Source organism: Microcebus murinus, chromosome 18 (assembly GCF_040939455.1).
Source record: "Microcebus murinus isolate Inina chromosome 18, M.murinus_Inina_mat1.0, whole genome shotgun sequence".
Lineage (NCBI taxonomy): Eukaryota > Metazoa > Chordata > Mammalia > Primates > Cheirogaleidae > Microcebus > Microcebus murinus.
Window position 1 is genome coordinate 40,807,870 of NC_134121.1, and position 15,758 is coordinate 40,823,627.

At 46.1% G+C, this 15,758-nt stretch overlaps 1 protein-coding gene across 3 annotated transcripts in view; it reads left to right on the forward strand.

Moving 5' to 3' along the window:
- The first annotated feature begins 2,583 nt into the window (after positions 1-2,583).
- The window catches only part of SOCS7 (suppressor of cytokine signaling 7), a 34,138-nt gene continuing 20,963 nt past the window's right edge, over positions 2,584-15,758 (forward strand). The window contains exons 1-5 of one of the 3 annotated variants that reach the window (XM_012765958.2): positions 2,584-3,754; positions 10,792-10,856; positions 13,876-13,980; positions 14,429-14,530; positions 15,405-15,535. In XM_012765958.2, the coding sequence (XP_012621412.1) occupies positions 2,787-3,754; positions 10,792-10,856; positions 13,876-13,980; positions 14,429-14,530; positions 15,405-15,535 (1,371 nt within the window). In that variant the 5' untranslated portion in view covers positions 2,584-2,786. The remainder of the gene's footprint in view (positions 3,755-10,791; positions 10,857-13,875; positions 13,981-14,428; positions 14,531-15,404; positions 15,536-15,758) is intronic. The other 2 variants (XM_012765959.2, XM_012765960.2) reach the window with 2 other exon arrangements.

Genomic DNA, 15,758 nt, shown 5'->3' on the forward strand with positions numbered 1-15,758 from the left:
CCTTGGCTTGGTACTTAACAGTCATAAAGTTTTTTCCAGGACCTGGGCTACAGGACTGGACAATTAAGGACATGGGGAAAGGCTGCATTCCTTCCCTGCCTTAGAAAGAGCTTGTGAGCCGGGCGCGGTGGCTCACGCCTGTAATCCTAGCTCTTGGGAGGCTGAGGCGGGCGGATTGCTCAAGGTCAGGAGTTCAAAACCAGCCTGAGCAAGAGCGAGACCCCGTCTCTACTATAAATACAAAGAAATTAATTGGCCAACTGATATATATATAAAAAAATTAGCCGGGCATGGTGGCGCATGCCTGTAGTCCCAGCTACTTGGGAGGCTGAGGCAGAAGGATCGCTTGAGCCCAGGAGTTTGAGGTTGCTGTGAGCTAGGCTGACGCCACGGCACTCACTCTAGCCTGGGCAACAAAGTGAGACTCTGTCTCAAAAAAAAAAAAAAAAAAAAAGAAAGAGCTTGTGTATCTTCCCAGTACATCCCTGTGCTCTGCTCAAGTGGAGATACCCTAAATGGCCTCAGTCGGCCTCTTCTAGGGCCAGGAAAGCAGATGGACAGCAGAGGGCGCTGCAGAGCCACAGACCTTGCCTGTGCTGTAATCTGCTCTGAGGCCAGAGTTTAAACAGAGAGATCTGGGGTAGTCTTAGACCTTAGGCGTTGTTTTATCCTATGGCAGTTTTTCTTCTTTTCTCCAGAAACTCAAGCAACACCTGAGAGGTAGCCGGCAGGGGTTGGCGGGGAGGGAGGGTGGAGAATGAAATATTTGGAGTCAGACAGCTGGTTTTGAATGCCACTGCATCTTTTTGAACTGAGTGACCCCAGCTAAATAACTCATTAAGCTTCAGTTTGTTTCTTCACATGCAAGGAAGGATATTACTTCTGTTGTGCAGAATTAGAGATGAATTTGTAGCAGGAGCTTGTTACAGGGCCTGAGGTTGAACAGCCATTCCGTGCTTATGTATCGAGGGTCTGCTCTGTGCTGGGCATGGTCCTTGGAGCTGGTGAGTCCATGAAGGGCAAAAAGCAAACCTGGTCCCTGCGCTCACAGGACTCTCAGTTCAGTAGGGAAGTCAGATTTTCATCAAATAGGCCCACAGATAGATTACAAATCACACATGTGCAATTAAGTGCAACAAAGGAGTGGGCTTAGAGCTGGGTGAGGAGGAGGTACTAAGGCAGGGAGATCTCCCTAAGGTCATGGGGAGTGAGTTCAAGCTGAAGGATGAGTAGAAATTTACTAAGCAAAAAGAGAGGGGAAAAGCCGGGCGCGGTGGCTCACGCCTGTAATCCTAGCACTCTGGGAGGTCGAGGCGCGTGGATTGCTCCAGGTCAGGAGTTTGAAATCAGCCTGAGCAAGAGCGAGACCCCATCTCTACTAGAAATAGAAAGAAATTAATTGGCCAATTAACATATATAGAAAAAAATCAGCCAGGCATGGTGGCGCATGCCTGTAGTTCCAGCTACTTGGGAGGCTGAGGCAGAAGGATTGCTTGAGCCCAGGAGTTTGAGGTTGCTGTGAGCTAGGCTGACGCCTGGGCACTCACTCTAGCCTGAGCAACAAAGCAAGACTCTGTCTCAAAAAAAAAAAAAAAGAAAAGAAAGTAAGGAAGAAAGTGTTAATACTTCAGATTTAAACTTAATGTATTGGGGGGGGGGCATGGGCAATATATGTAATCTTAACACTTGTACTCCCATAATACGCTAAAATAAAAATAAAAAAAAGAAAACCTGAAAATCAAAAAAAATAATAAAATAAACTTAATGTATTATGTCTGTAGCTGTTACATTATGAATAGCACAAAAATTAAGGAAATAAATTCTTCCAGTATTTGAAACTTTTCTGATTCATAAATGAAGTCACTCCCATCATTAACAATCCAGTTTTGTCTTTGTTTTTTCACTTTCCTCTTATATTTACATAGAGGAAAATATCTACCAACATTCACGTGGCAATTACATTCCTTAGTCAATTGCAATCACGGTTTGGCTACCCATGTAAGAATTTGGAGAACATCAGTGACAACATTCTGTGAAAATCAGTCATGTGGAATTTGACATTGTATATTATTATTTGTAAATTGTGGCTACACATCCTTTACAACCGTAAAATTTATGATAAATTTATGCACCTATATATTCGCATACATTCCCTCCCCTCCACCAGAGCCGGTTGTTAAACGTGTGTCAGCACACCACTGGATCTATAACACATTATTCATGTAGTTATTCACTGGATCTCAGCAGGCGGACACAGATTAGTGGTGACATGACTCGGCCAAGGTCACACATCGCAAGCGGCATAGGCAGGACAAGAATCATAGGTACTCCCAAGGCCAGCGGCTCTCTCCCAGCACCAGACTAAGGCCCCCAATGCCGCTTCACTCTATCAAGAAGGATGCTACGGGCCGGGGCGCCCAGGAAGTGAAAACCAAGGGCGGAGGCAGGAGACCAACGCCAGCAGAGAACCAGCTCACAGCCAATAGCGGCCCGGGGCCCAGGTAGCGTCACGTGCCATGGAGGCCGGCGCGAGCTCACCCGGGGAAAGGGGCGTGGTCAACCTTCCCGGAAGTGACGTCGATTGGGGCGGTCCGCGGCGGCGGCGGCGCGCGGCCTGGGCTCGCGCTGGGCTCCGCGAGTCCCCCGCCCCCCTCTATGAGGCAGAGGCCGCGGCGGCCGTTAGCGCTGTCGCTCCGGGGGCCGCGGCGGGCGGGGCTCCGGCGGGGCCCGGCCTATTCCCCACCCCAGCCCGGCTCCCAGCCGCCCGCCCTCCCTCCCTCTCCCTGATGCAGGGGGCTGAGCTCCGGGATGGCGAGGCGGCGGCGGCGGCCGCTTCGTACCGCGTCCTGAGCCGCCTTCTCGGCTATGGAGAGGCGGCCCCCGAGCCAGGCCCGCCGCCGCCGCCCCCGGGCCATGGGCCCCCGCCGCCACCCTTCCTCTCGCGGCCCGGCGCGCGAGGCTCCCGGCCGCCGCAGCTGATGGTGTTCCGCAACGTGGGTCGGCCGCCGGAGGAGGAGGACGCGGAGGCGGCCCCGGAGCCGGGACCTTCGGAACTGCTGTGTCCCCGGCACCGCTGTGCCCTGGACCCCAAGGCCCTGTCGCCGGGGTTGGCGCTTGAGCGGACCTGGGGCCCTGCGGCTGGACTAGAGGCACAGTTGGCGGCTCTAGGGCTTGGGCAGCCGGCGGGGTCGGGGGTCAAGACGGTCGGTGGGGGTTGCTGCCCGTGCCCGTGCCCCCCACAGCCGACCCCTCCGCAGCCCCAGCCGCCTGCTGCCACCCCGCAGGCCGGGGAGGACCCCACGGAAACGAGCGACGCGCTGCTGGTCCTGGAAGGGTTGGAATCGGAGGCCGAGAGCCTGGAGACTAACAGCTGCTCGGAAGAGGAGCTCAGCAGCCCGGGCCGCGGAGGAGGAGGGGGCGGCCGGCTTCTGCTGCAGCCCCCAGGCCCTGAATTACCCCCGGTACCCTTTCCGCTGCAGGACTTGGTCCCTCCAGGGCGCCTGAGTAGAGGGGAGCAACAGCAGCAACCTCCCCCGCCCCCACCTCCTCCGGGGCCCCTCCGGCCACTCGCGGGCCCTTCTCGGAAGGGCTCCTTCAAAATCCGCCTCAGTCGCCTCTTTCGCACGAAGAGCTGCAACGGTGGCTCCGGCGGTGGGGATGGGGCCGGCAAGAGGCCTTCTGGAGAGCTGGCTGCTTCAGCTGCGAGCCTGACAGACATGGGAGGCTCTGCTGGCCGGGAGCTAGACGCGGGGAGGTGAGACCGGCTGGGGGGCTGGCTGACAAACTTCCTTTTCTTGTTTCTTTTCCCCGTTTCTCCTTCTGACACGATCCTCCTGACAATTCTTAAGATGCGGTCTTCATAAGGAGGCAGAGACTTGGGACCAAAGGTGGTGACATCTTGTATTAGGTCAGAGCCAATTGTGGAAACAGCTTTCACTCGTTAAAATAGAGTTCACGCTCTATGACACGTCTCAGCTGGTTAGCATCTCTGTTGTTGGAAGATGATTTGAAACCATCCCCCCATTCCCACCCTGGCGTGGGTTATTAAGTTTTTCAGAGGTATCTGTCTACCATTGCTCCTGGCAGGAAGGTTGCTGAAAATGTTTGGCCTTTGGGGCAAAAAGGTGATGTTGAATCTTGCCCACCTTGCTTATTAATCTGTATACCAGCACCCCACCCGCTTCACACTCCTGTGTTACAGATGACATGGGGAACTTCAAATGCACTTGGAGGCCAGCGATTAGTTGGGCATATCTATTCAAAGTTTTAATGTTTTTCTGATTGTTCCCTTTGATACACTTGGTATCTCAAGCCTGTATGCTGACCACCGTATGAGAATAGAAAATATCTTTGCTCTCTCTCAAGCCTATTTGAGAATTCTAAGTGCCAGTGAGGTATAGAGTATAGGCGTTTGTATATGAGTTCTAGGCCAGTTGATGAAAATCCCAAACTTAGACATTGAGGTTTTTCCTGCATTTCTGAAATGTGGACTGATCTTTGACATCCAATGTTAGATCTGTAGTGTTGGTTTAGAAAGCTGTCAACTTTTGCATCAATGAAATGAAACTTCACTTGTGGTAACTGCCATTGTGGTTTGTACTTCTGAATGGGTTCCGAGAAAGATTGGAATTGGTTTTGGTGTGGTTTATGTGATGGATTTTTGAGACACTGGCAGCCACAAACCAAGGCTAAAGAATAAGTATAAATTGATAACCTTACTGTGTGTTAGAATCACTTGGGGAGCCTTCTGAAAAGATGGGTATGTCTGGGGCTTAAGAGTTTGAATTTTTAAAAAGCTCTCCAGCTGATCTTGGACTAGAAACCACTCATGCATGGACTTCTCAAGGGAACTTGGGTACTCCGAGAAGAAAGTATTTTTTGGCTTTCTTGCCCTTTCTGAACAGCTGTGCTGGGCTCAGTTCAGCTGGGCTCATCTTGGGGATCAGGCCAAATCCAAACTTCCTAAAGAAGTCAGTGCGTTGTCCCTTCAGGTAGGCCAGTGTTTCTGCATTTCTGTCCCAATGAATTCATGCTGGGAGCTCACTTCTTAAAAAGTGTGTGGCTGCTGAAACAGCTTTTTTGTGGCAGGCACTGTATTCAATGCTCCACTTACCAGTACAGATGAAATTTTTATCGGGTGGTGGGGTGGGATTGAAGCCATGGGCAATGACCTAGGATAGATTGCTAATTTTCTTGTGGTTTGTGTTGCCTTTGTTCCATATTGACCAGGACTTAGTCTAAGATTCCAGAGATGCCAAATAGGAGGTGTGGCGTGAAATTAGCTGTTATGTCTAATAGATTAGGAAGAGGAAAAGGCATATGACATTATATGGTTTTTTGCCTTTGGAAGCAGAATTTAATGGTCATTGGCTGCTCTGTCACCAACCCTCACACTAAGCACAATACAGATTTCTGCTGCAGAGCAAATTGGGCTATAGTTCTGCAAAGAAGCTTAGTTCAGGGCACTGGAGAATTACATTTTTTGGTCCAAGGGCTTTTTCTGATGAATTGGAGAAGAGCTAGGTATTTGTGTATAAACATTTGGTTGACTGCAGTTTGGAGGCAGCGTGTTGTGCAGAGAATGTGAAAGTCTAGATTCCATTTAGAACCCCAACATCAGCTATGAGATGGAGGCCAAATTTGTCATCTTCATGCTTCCCTTTTTTTCCCCATCTGTAAAATGGGAGAGTGATGACTGCTGTTCCAGTCCTTATAGGAATAGAGTGTCGACAAGAGAAGTCTAGATGGAATATTTTGTGCTTTTAGAAGAGAAGTAATAAGACTGAACTGGTAAATTTTTTTATGCTTAGGATTTGGTGCTGCTTCTTAGCTTTTCCACAGCTTACTATGTGCCAGTCTTGCTGGCAGCCTCACAGCTGTGAGAAACTTGGTGAGTCTGGCCAGGGTAGTTGTGATTTCTGTGGATCTGCACCTCCTAAGGAAGTCTGCAATGTTAGGAGGAAGGATGAGTTTGGATTTTTAGCTTGTTCTCTTGTTTTGATGGGTAGGACCTAGAAGTGGTGAAAAATTTCTGTCTTTTGCCAAAGGGTATATGCCTTCCTCCTTGTTGTTGGTTGGAGATAATTATGGGCTTCTGCAGTCTTTGCTGTACAATGTGGGGTTTTAATAGTAACCTCTGGGCATGATATCTTTACTTTTCTCAACATCTGCCTCCCTACAATCATTTTATAAGGCTTAACAATTCCCATATTTTAACACTAAGCAAAATCTTCCTTTCAGATGCTTTTGAGTCTGCTAAGAGGACCTGCCTCGATATACTGCATCTTAATATAGTGTGAGTTAGTCTAGAGAACTCTTAAGTGAAGAAGTGGATCCACCTAACCAGGTTTCTGTTCTGAGGAACTGGGCTAGGCCTTATAACATATACATATGCTGGAATTCAAAGAGCTGGGCTTGATGCCTGTGGGCCTTGGTACAATATAGAATTGCTATTTTAGGAAAAGCAGTGGAGTTCCCTTGTCTGTTTCTCATATGTTAACCTGATTGTCTTCTTTCGGATTTGGTGAGAAATGGCATTTGATCAGACCATTTTTAAGCATCATGTAATGCACACTTGGTTGGAAATAGGTCCCTTGTTCATGTTTCAAGATTTGTTTTTATGGAGTTAACAGTTGTGAGGCTATTACTGGCAGTCTTCATAGCAATGAGGTGGAGAAATGGAAAATCGTTCTGTAGTGGTTTCCTATCTATTCGAGAAAAAAGATACTATTCTAGAAAAAAAGGCAGGCTGCTTTAACATCAGTTTTAGGGCCCTGCTGTCACAGACATGAGAAACCTTTTTCACTTGTTTCCTTGGGTCTTCAGGTCTAAAGGGGTCTTTTTCAGTCATAGCATGACATGTTGAGAGCAAATGATTTTATGGTGTGGTGAGGAAGTTCTAATTTTATGTTTGGATGTGTGGTCCACACTCTGTTGATCTTTTTAACTATTTTCTATGAAGTGTTTGTGGTTGGCAGCTCTCTTTTAGAATAAGCTCCCTGGCTTTAAAAATCTCTCTGTCCATTTGAGTCTGTGCCTTGCACTCCTTAACATTCTCCCTGTCAACATCATTCTTAAGGTTTTAGACCTTGGACTACACCTCTTGGCTTTTCCCTGGAAGTTCCCTCTATAGGTTCTGTAGTTGGTTTATGATGGAGTTTTGGATCTGACCTTGCTGCACAGATGTCTGTGTATTGGAACTAAAAATGAACACATGGTTTTTGTGCCTGTAGCACATGAACAGACACTGGCTTATGACATGTTGGAAATGGCACAGGCTGGCTGACTTGGCACTGTGTGCTTTAGCAGGGGCAGAGGTACATTGGAGCTGTAAAACCTGGTATTTGGACATCCTAATTTGGAAGTTACTTTTAGAAAAGGACATGTAAAATCTTAGGGCATCAATAGAGGGAATTTATGGGCAAGAAAGGGAGGTTATTACTATTTCATTGTTTATATTTTAGGTTTCAAGGAATTGAAAACTGGCCAATGGTTACATCTATGTGTTGTTGTTCTGTCTAGTCTAATGCTTTTAACTCCTTTTATTCCATAAATCTGTTGTAGTACAATTCATAATTTGCAAAGAGGAAATGGATAGAGGCATTCTGTCTTTTTGTTACCTTCAGCACAGGCAGTAGCAAAGCTGACTCAAAGGACTGCTAGCCTTAGAGAAGACCTTTGCCTAAGGCCTTCTTCCCCTGTCCTGTTCTGTTACCTGAAGCATAGCCCACCAAATCCTAGCCCGTCCCACCTTACCCCTCAAGTCTTTCTGCAGCTAAGATGCCAGCGGCCCACTGGCAAAGTTACAGTGGCATAACTGCACACTAATTTTTTTCAGTGTGATCTGGGGAGGAACATGGAAGTGTAGTATGGAAGGGTTGGTTAAAATGTTATCTGGAGCCATATCATTCATATTGCTCTACAAAAAACAGCAGGTCAGCTTAGAATGGGCTTTTAATATTCCATATGGTTTATATATACAAAAGGGGATATATAAAGTACATGTACTTGATAATAATAAAATGTATACTTAGGTACCCATCACTAACCTTATCAAGTAGAATGTTATCAGTACCTTTGAAGAGTTGAATGTTGCTTCCTAATAACATCTTGCCCCTCCCTCAGGTAACTACCGTCCTTAATTCTCTGTTAATCATTCCCTTGCTTTGTTTTTTGTTGTTGTTGTTTTTTTATAGTCATCTAGATTGGTCTTTTCATGAATGACTGCCATTAGAACGCTCTCAGGATTCTTGAGACAGAAACTGGTTTCGATTTTTAGTTAGGCAGTGTCTCCCCGAAGAGAGAAGGAAGCACACATATTTATTAGTAGCCTTTCAGCCTCTCAGACCTCTTACCTCTGCAAGCTTCCAGCCATGAGGCTCCCTTATTTGCCAGGAAAAACTATCCTGGCACTCTCAAATGGCTTTGCCTAGATTCAGATGTTTTTCTTTTCCTAGATCCTAGAAACTATGATTTTTCTTTTTCAAAATGCTGGGGGCGGGGAAGAAGAGCTGAAGTGAGAAGGCCTCCGCAAGATGTGTGCATTTGGGTCCTGCCGTTCTTCAGTGCTTGGCACTGAAGAGGCTCGTCCCCAGCATGGGCAGATGGCAGAGTAATGTAGCTTCCTTTGAAAAGAGGCAAATGGCCAAATGGCTGAGGTGTGAACCTTTTGAAAGGCCAGTGCTTTAGGTTTCTACTTGCTGAGTTTAATGTTGTCCCCACAAGTTATCAAATAAAAATCAGCTTGGAAGCTCTTCAGCAGTCTTAAAGTTCATGTCCAGTAGAATTAACTTTCCATTCCAGCCCCCTTGTTGTTGAAATTGTTGGAACCAAGCTGCAGGCAGCCATGAGCAACTTTTATAAACAGAGGGATTGTGTGTGGTTGTATCTTGTTTTCTTGCGGCAGCCTCTCTAGTGTGCTGTGGGTGGGGTACTCACAGAGCATCGCCATCAGACTCCTCGAGTCTCAGCACGAAGGAGGTTGCAGAGGGAGTGTGAAGATAGGTCAGGAGAAGGCAGGACTAATGTTTCAGCTCTTTCTGAATAAGGCCTTCATGGTATGGTTTGGGAATTTTGTTTGCAATGAATTCTGAGAAGCTAAGGCAAAAACATAAAATACATAAACATCTTCTGAAGTCAAATAATCTTAAATAGAATTTCATTTTGGATTTTCTTTGCTTTTGCCCCTCCTCCATTGGTGCAGTTTATAGTTGAAAAGAGTTTAAGTTCTATTTAGACCTTTGGGTGAGAGTATTTTTGGAAGGTGAGCCAGCTATAATGCCTGGAGTCAAGCACTCAATTCAGGGGTATGATGTTTTTTAGGAGTTTTTTTTTTAAGCATGATATATTGAGATATAATTTATATACCACAAAATTCAACTTTTTAAGGTGTCCAGGTCTATTAATTTGTGTGTGTGTGTGTGTGTGTGTGTCTGACAGAGTGTCACTCTGTTGCCCAAGCTAGAATGCCATGGCGTCAGCCTAGCTCACAGCAACCTCAATGTCTTGGGCTCAAGCGATCCTCCTGCCTCAGTCTCCCAAGTAGCTGGGACTATAGGCATGTGCCACCATGCCCAGCTAATTTTTTCTATATATTTTTAGTTCGCCAATTAATTTCTTTCTATTTCTAGTAGAGATGGGGTCTCGCTCTTGCTCAGGCTGATTTTGAACTCCTGACCTTGAGCAATCCGCCTGCCTTGGCCTCCCAGAATGCTGGGATTACAGGCGTGAGCCACCGCTTCCGGCCGGGGTCTATTAATTTTGACAAAGTTATATAGTCATCCTAACCCCTGCCACAATCAGCATATCACACATTTCCATCACCTCAACAGGTTCTTTCCCTTGTAGGCAAGTCAGTCATTCTGAGGTGAGTTTAACACATTTCCAGGCCAGGAAGTCTTTGTCGGGGTTTGGAAAAATTTTTTAGAGACGGGATCTTGCTTTGTTGCCCAGGCTGGTCTTGAACTCCTGGGCTCAAGTGATCTTCCTGCCTCAGCCTCCAGATTAGCTGGGATTTCAGAGCCTTGAATTTCTTTCATTTTCCACTGAAAAGCCAGTTGAAATTGGCACAAAGTAAAGTTACCTTTGGTGTTTTAACCAAAAGGAGATCTGAGTTTTCAGACTGGTACCCTGGAACAGCATTAGGAAGTCTTGCGGGGAGAGCTGTGTGACTGGCTCCTCAGAGAGGGGAATGGGCCCTTTTGGGTGCCAGGCAGAGTCCCTCACCTAAGGAGGCCCACTTGTTAGCTATGATGGCTTTGACCTGCACCTTGGTGCAATTGTGAAGAAATCAGAGGTCTTCAAGGTGGAAGATGGCATGTGTATCCTGTAATACTGTTCTCAGGTTGGAATATGTTCCCTGGGACCTCCTAATCCTAGAGCCAGGCCCAGGGGAATAACTTACACTGAGATGGCCCTTGTTCAGGTCCAGAGCCACCTTCTTGGCTCCCAAATGAAAATCAACTCTGCATGTGACTTCCTTCCTCTTGAAATGGACTTGCTAATTACTACTCAAGGTGTTTTACTCTTTTAATATACTGGGTAGGGAGAGGTCCAGAGGGATTTCTCATTGCTTTGTAGTCGGTGAATTCTATAGCCAAATCTATTTAAGGAATTGCCTTAATTATCTCACTCTCCCCTTTAAATTTTAGGCTTTATTGTAAGAGTGTTTCTGATAATGACTAGGATTTGCTTTGTTTTTCAGTGCATCTGGAACTGAGTGTTGTGGTGATTTAAGTGCATACATGTTCATTTCTCCCCTTTATTCTCTCCGTGTGCTTTCTCACCCCCTAGGAAACCCAGGTTGACAAGAACTCAAAGTGCCTTTTCTCCGGTCTCCTTCAGCCCCCTGTTCACAGGTAAGGGTGATATCTTTTTCTTTCTTTGATATCTGAAAGCAGGAGTATTCTGAGACCTGTTGGGAAAGGCTTGAAGCTCCCTCTCAGAAGGAGCTTCAAGCCTGTCTGCAATTATTTCCTTCATTCTATGTCCACTGGGTTTGGAGTGAAGCTTTTTTATGCTGTGGAGTGTGTTCTTGACTTTGCTTTATAGTTGCATGGAAAGGCAGCTTGTTGGTAATTGGGTGGCCCTAGCAGTTATGCAGTGCTTAGTTCAGGGTCAACACAGATAAATTAAAAGTAGGAATTACAAATTTATGGGCTCACAGTGCATAAAAGACTCTCTAGAAGTCATACAATTCCTGTCCCTGTTTCCGAGGGAGTTCATGATTATCTAATAAAAATGATCCATGATTATCTGATCTATTTTGGGCGAGGGGGATTACATGAGCTCTTTTTTTTTTTTTTTTTTTTTTTTGAGACAGAGTCTCACTTTGTTGTCCAGGCTAGAGTGAGTGCCGTGGCTTCAGCCTAGCTCACAGCAACCTCAAACTCCTGGGCTCAAGCAATCCTGCTGTCTCAGCCTCCCGAGTAGCTGGGACTACAGGCATGCGCCACTATGCCCGGCTAATTTTTTATATATATATATCAGTTGGCCAATTAATTTCTTTCTGTTTATAGTAGAGACGGGGTCTCGCTCTTGCTCAGGCTGGTTTTGAACTCCTGACCTTGAGCAATCCGCCCGCCTCGGCCTCCCAAGAGCTAGGATTACAGGCGTGAGCCACAGCACCCGGCCTACATGAGCTCTTGTCTTACCCATTTTGGGGGTGAGCAGTTTTTGCAGCTGTTAGAGTTCTTCATTGTATCTAATTTAAGTCTCTCCTCTTGCAGCCAGGAACACAGTTGCTAAAGTAGGAAGGCTGTTGAATATCTTTTGGGTAGTGGGTAATTGTCTTCTCATTTTATGGGTAAAGGCTCCCTTTTTTTTTTTTTTTTTTTTTTTTTTTTTTTGAGACAGAGTCTCACTTTGTTGTCCAGGCTAGAGTGAGTGCCGTGGCGTCAGCCTAGCTCACAGCAACCTCAAACTCCTGGGCTTGAGTGATCCTTCTGCCTCAGCCTCCTGAGTAGCTGGGACTACAGGCATGCGCCACCATGCCCGGCTAATTTTTTTTTATATATATATCAGTTGGCCAATTAATTTCTTTCTATTTATAGTAGAGACGGGGTCTCGCTCTTGCTCAGGCTGGTTTTGAACTCCTGACCTTGAGCAATCCGCCCGCCTCGGCCTCCCAAGAGCTAGGATTACAGGCGTGAGCCACAGCGCCCGGCCAAGGCTCCCTTTTTTAGAGGGAGAATTTCTGTTATGTCAGTCAGATGTGAAGCTCCTGCTTGAATAAACTGTAGAAAAGATGATCTTTACCACACTGTCTCCAGTCTCAGAGACTGAGTAATCATTGGTTATGACTAAGAAGCCTTTAAAAAAAATCCCAATCTCGAACTCCTTTGGATATCGTGTCTCTCAAAAAGGCGATTGGAAGAATTATGATTTGGGAATGGACATTTCCAGGAAGATGTTAAGCAGGCCACTGGGACCCCCAACTGGGTAGACTGCCATGAGCTGTCGGAACAAGTGAGTTGGTACTTGTATAGATATCTGCTGTAGTGGAGAAGGAGGTCTCTGTTCTTACCCAAGCCTAGAGTTAAAAAAAAAATCTTACCCTGTGGCAGCATGTCTTTCTAGTTAATAGTTGTTTCCTCTTTAAAATAAGAAACACCCACATTTGTAGATTTAGGTTCAGGGCAGCCTTAGTCCCCTTGAATTACATCCTTTATGTAAATGCTGTACCCACAGTCTCGATCTCCCTGACCTATCAGGAAACATACTTGTCTGGCCGGTTGCATTGCCCTGGGCAGCCAGGCTCTTGGTTACCAAGCTGTGTATTGAGTCCAGTACCAGCTTCCTACAACTTCCACGTGACTTTTAGAAGAGCTTTTCTGTTTATCTTTGTGTTCAAGACCTTTGTAAAAAAACTACACAATTAGGTTCTGAAAACCTAAATAAACAGGAGGTGATGGTCATCTCATTTTCTTTACTGGGAAGCATTATAATGTACCAGCTGGGGGATAATGCAGCCCTGAATAAGAAAAGGGTGAAGAGCTAAATTAGAGAAAGCCTGCGTTCTGACCTGTGGATCAGGCCTACCAAAGCAAACCTATTCCTGGCTATCAACCTGTGTTAATAAAATACCCTTCCTCTTCTGATGATTCAAGGAGAGGAGTGGCAACAGGTAGTGTATATGGCAGAGAACAGAAATGCATGACATGCTGGGAAGTAAGAGAAGTCATATGCCACATCCCACCAAGTTCCTATGGAGAAGCTTCCTCTAAGATTACCTGACTTTTGGCTGACTGTGAAAGTTGTTGATTTTTAGGGTTGTAAATGCACTTTCAGCATTTGTAGCCTTAGCTAGTAAGAACTGGTATCTTAAATGGTAGATTCTCTCATGGATGAATACTCCGGAAAATCTGGATGTGGAAAGCCATCTAGGAAGAAATTGGGGCTAATGTTGGAAGCTTTATCTGGATTCAGCTTACCTTGCACTTCTTATATGTTTCTGGTGCTTGCTTTCCATGTCTGTTTGGGCATATAACAAGCCACTTGCCCTGTTCCTAAGGCAGAAATTGGTATACACGTCTGAAGAGATAAACGGTGCGAGTTCCATTTGATAAAGAGGACCCCTTGTTCAATGTTAGATCATAAGTCAGTGGCAGAACTAGAATTAGATGGCTTTTCCACTGTCAAGTCCATGTTTTTGTCCTAAAGAATTCTTGACCCTTAACAGGGCAAAAGAATGATAGAATTTAAACATTGACTTCCCTGGTGATCAGGGGTGATTTCAGCCCTGGGAAGCATTTGATTTTGAGCCTTTTGAGAGCTGTGGACCTGTAGCCTTGCTTGCTTGCCCTTTGCTACCTTCTCTTTTGGCTTCAGCTTTGGGCAGGGTGCTTCTTTAACACGCTTGCTCCATGAATCCTTCAGGTGAAACAGTGTCGCTTGTGGACGTGGACATTTCTCAGCGGGGCCTGACCTCTCCACACCCTCCAACTCCCCCTCCTCCTCCAAGAAGAAGCCTCAGCCTCCTAGGTATAGTCTGCTCCACCCTCTGCCTTCTTGTCCTAGTGGGAGGGTGATCTCCAGAGACTTGTTCTTGGCTGCCCAGGAGCCAACCAAGCTTCTGGGTTTCTAATGCTGACTGTCCCTTTCTCAGCACCTCTGTCATCTCTCTAAGCAGTTAAATGGGTCTCTTACCTGCATGCTATAATATTTACTGTCCATATATTAATTAGATTTATGTTTATCTTGCCCTGAATCTACTGCTATTGGTCTGCTTTAGGAATATCCTTACTCTGCTGATTTCTAAGCAAAGCAAACCAGATTAAGATGATTGTTGCCTTCTGTAAAAAGCTGGGATGAAGGTCAGGTCATCTTGCCCCAGAGGGCAACCTGATAATCCTTCTCCCTCTCCTCTGCCTTCACTTTGCCCATTCTGTGCTCATATTTCTGAACCTCTTGCTTTTGTTCTCTCTTCTAGATGATATCAGTGGGACGCTGCCTACATCTGTCCTTGTGGCTCCGATGGGGTCTTCCTTGCAGTCTTTCCCCCTACCTCCGCCTCCTCCACCCCATGCCCCAGGTTAGCTTAGTTTAGAGGCAAGACTTGTAAGAATTGGGAGTACAAAGTGATACTCTGTACCATGAAAGGATGGGAGAAATCCGTTTATGGAAATAACAATTTAGGAGAAAGCTTAAATTTTTTCTCCTTGGCTGTACCAGACTCCTTGGAAATGAGGCTGAGTACTGGTTTTTCTAACCTGTTTTCTTTATGGAATGAATCTGACTTTTAGTAGGGATAAAAAACTATTGAGTTGTTTCATCTCTTTGCTGCTGAGACTGTTTTGCAATCCTTGAGTAGACATCACTTAAGAAACTGCCTTAATTTCAGGATAGTGAGGAGGTTTAATGTGTTGCTGTTTTTCAAGGTTCTGTGGTTTCTCTAAGCTTTTAGTATTTACTGCAGCCTTGTAAATAAGTACCAAGCATTTAGTAGCCCATACCTGCTTTGCCAGCTTCCAGTACCCAAGGAATAAAATGAATGAAATCGGCATTCTTTTCTGCTTGCCTGGCAAAATCGTTACTCTTCCTGGGCAAGTAAGCGAGTCACTATTTCCAAGGCTGCTTTATCGGCACTTCACTTCGAGGTGGGAGAAGTTGGAATCGCTCTAGGCTGGTGAAGGCCCTGAAGTAGTCACCTTAGTCAGGTTAGTGAGCAGCTCCCTTCCCCTTTCCTGGGGTTAAGTGCCCCCACCCATCCTTCACAGCTTACACGAGCCCACACAGCTTTTTGTTCTAGCCCATCCAGCTCTTTCCCACTGCTTTGGCTTCCACCCTTTCCAGCTTAGCTTCTAATGCCTTGCCCCTCTTCAGTTAGCATCTGTTTTTGGGGGAGGGTCTACTTGTGGTTGGGAGCAATGAGGCCAAACAAGTGACCACACTCTCTTGCCCTGCAGATGCATTTCCCCGGATTGCTCCCATCCGAGCAGCTGAATCCCTGCACAGCCAGCCTCCCCAGCACCTCCAGTGTCCCCTCTACCGGCCTGACTCGAGCAGCTTTGCAGCCAGCCTTCGAGAGTTGGAGAAGGTAGGTGGTGCCTGAGGACTGGCAGCTCCCCTCTCTTCCCACTGGCCAAAGTTTGTACCTAGGCCCTCGTTATTGTTTTTAGAGGAAGAGTGGTTTACTTGCCATCATATTTACAGTGACAGAAATGTATGCTGCTGTTATTAATTGCATAAGAGATGTAATGAAATTGAATTTGGTATAAAAGATTTGGACATGATAAAGGAAGAATGTAGAGATATGTTTA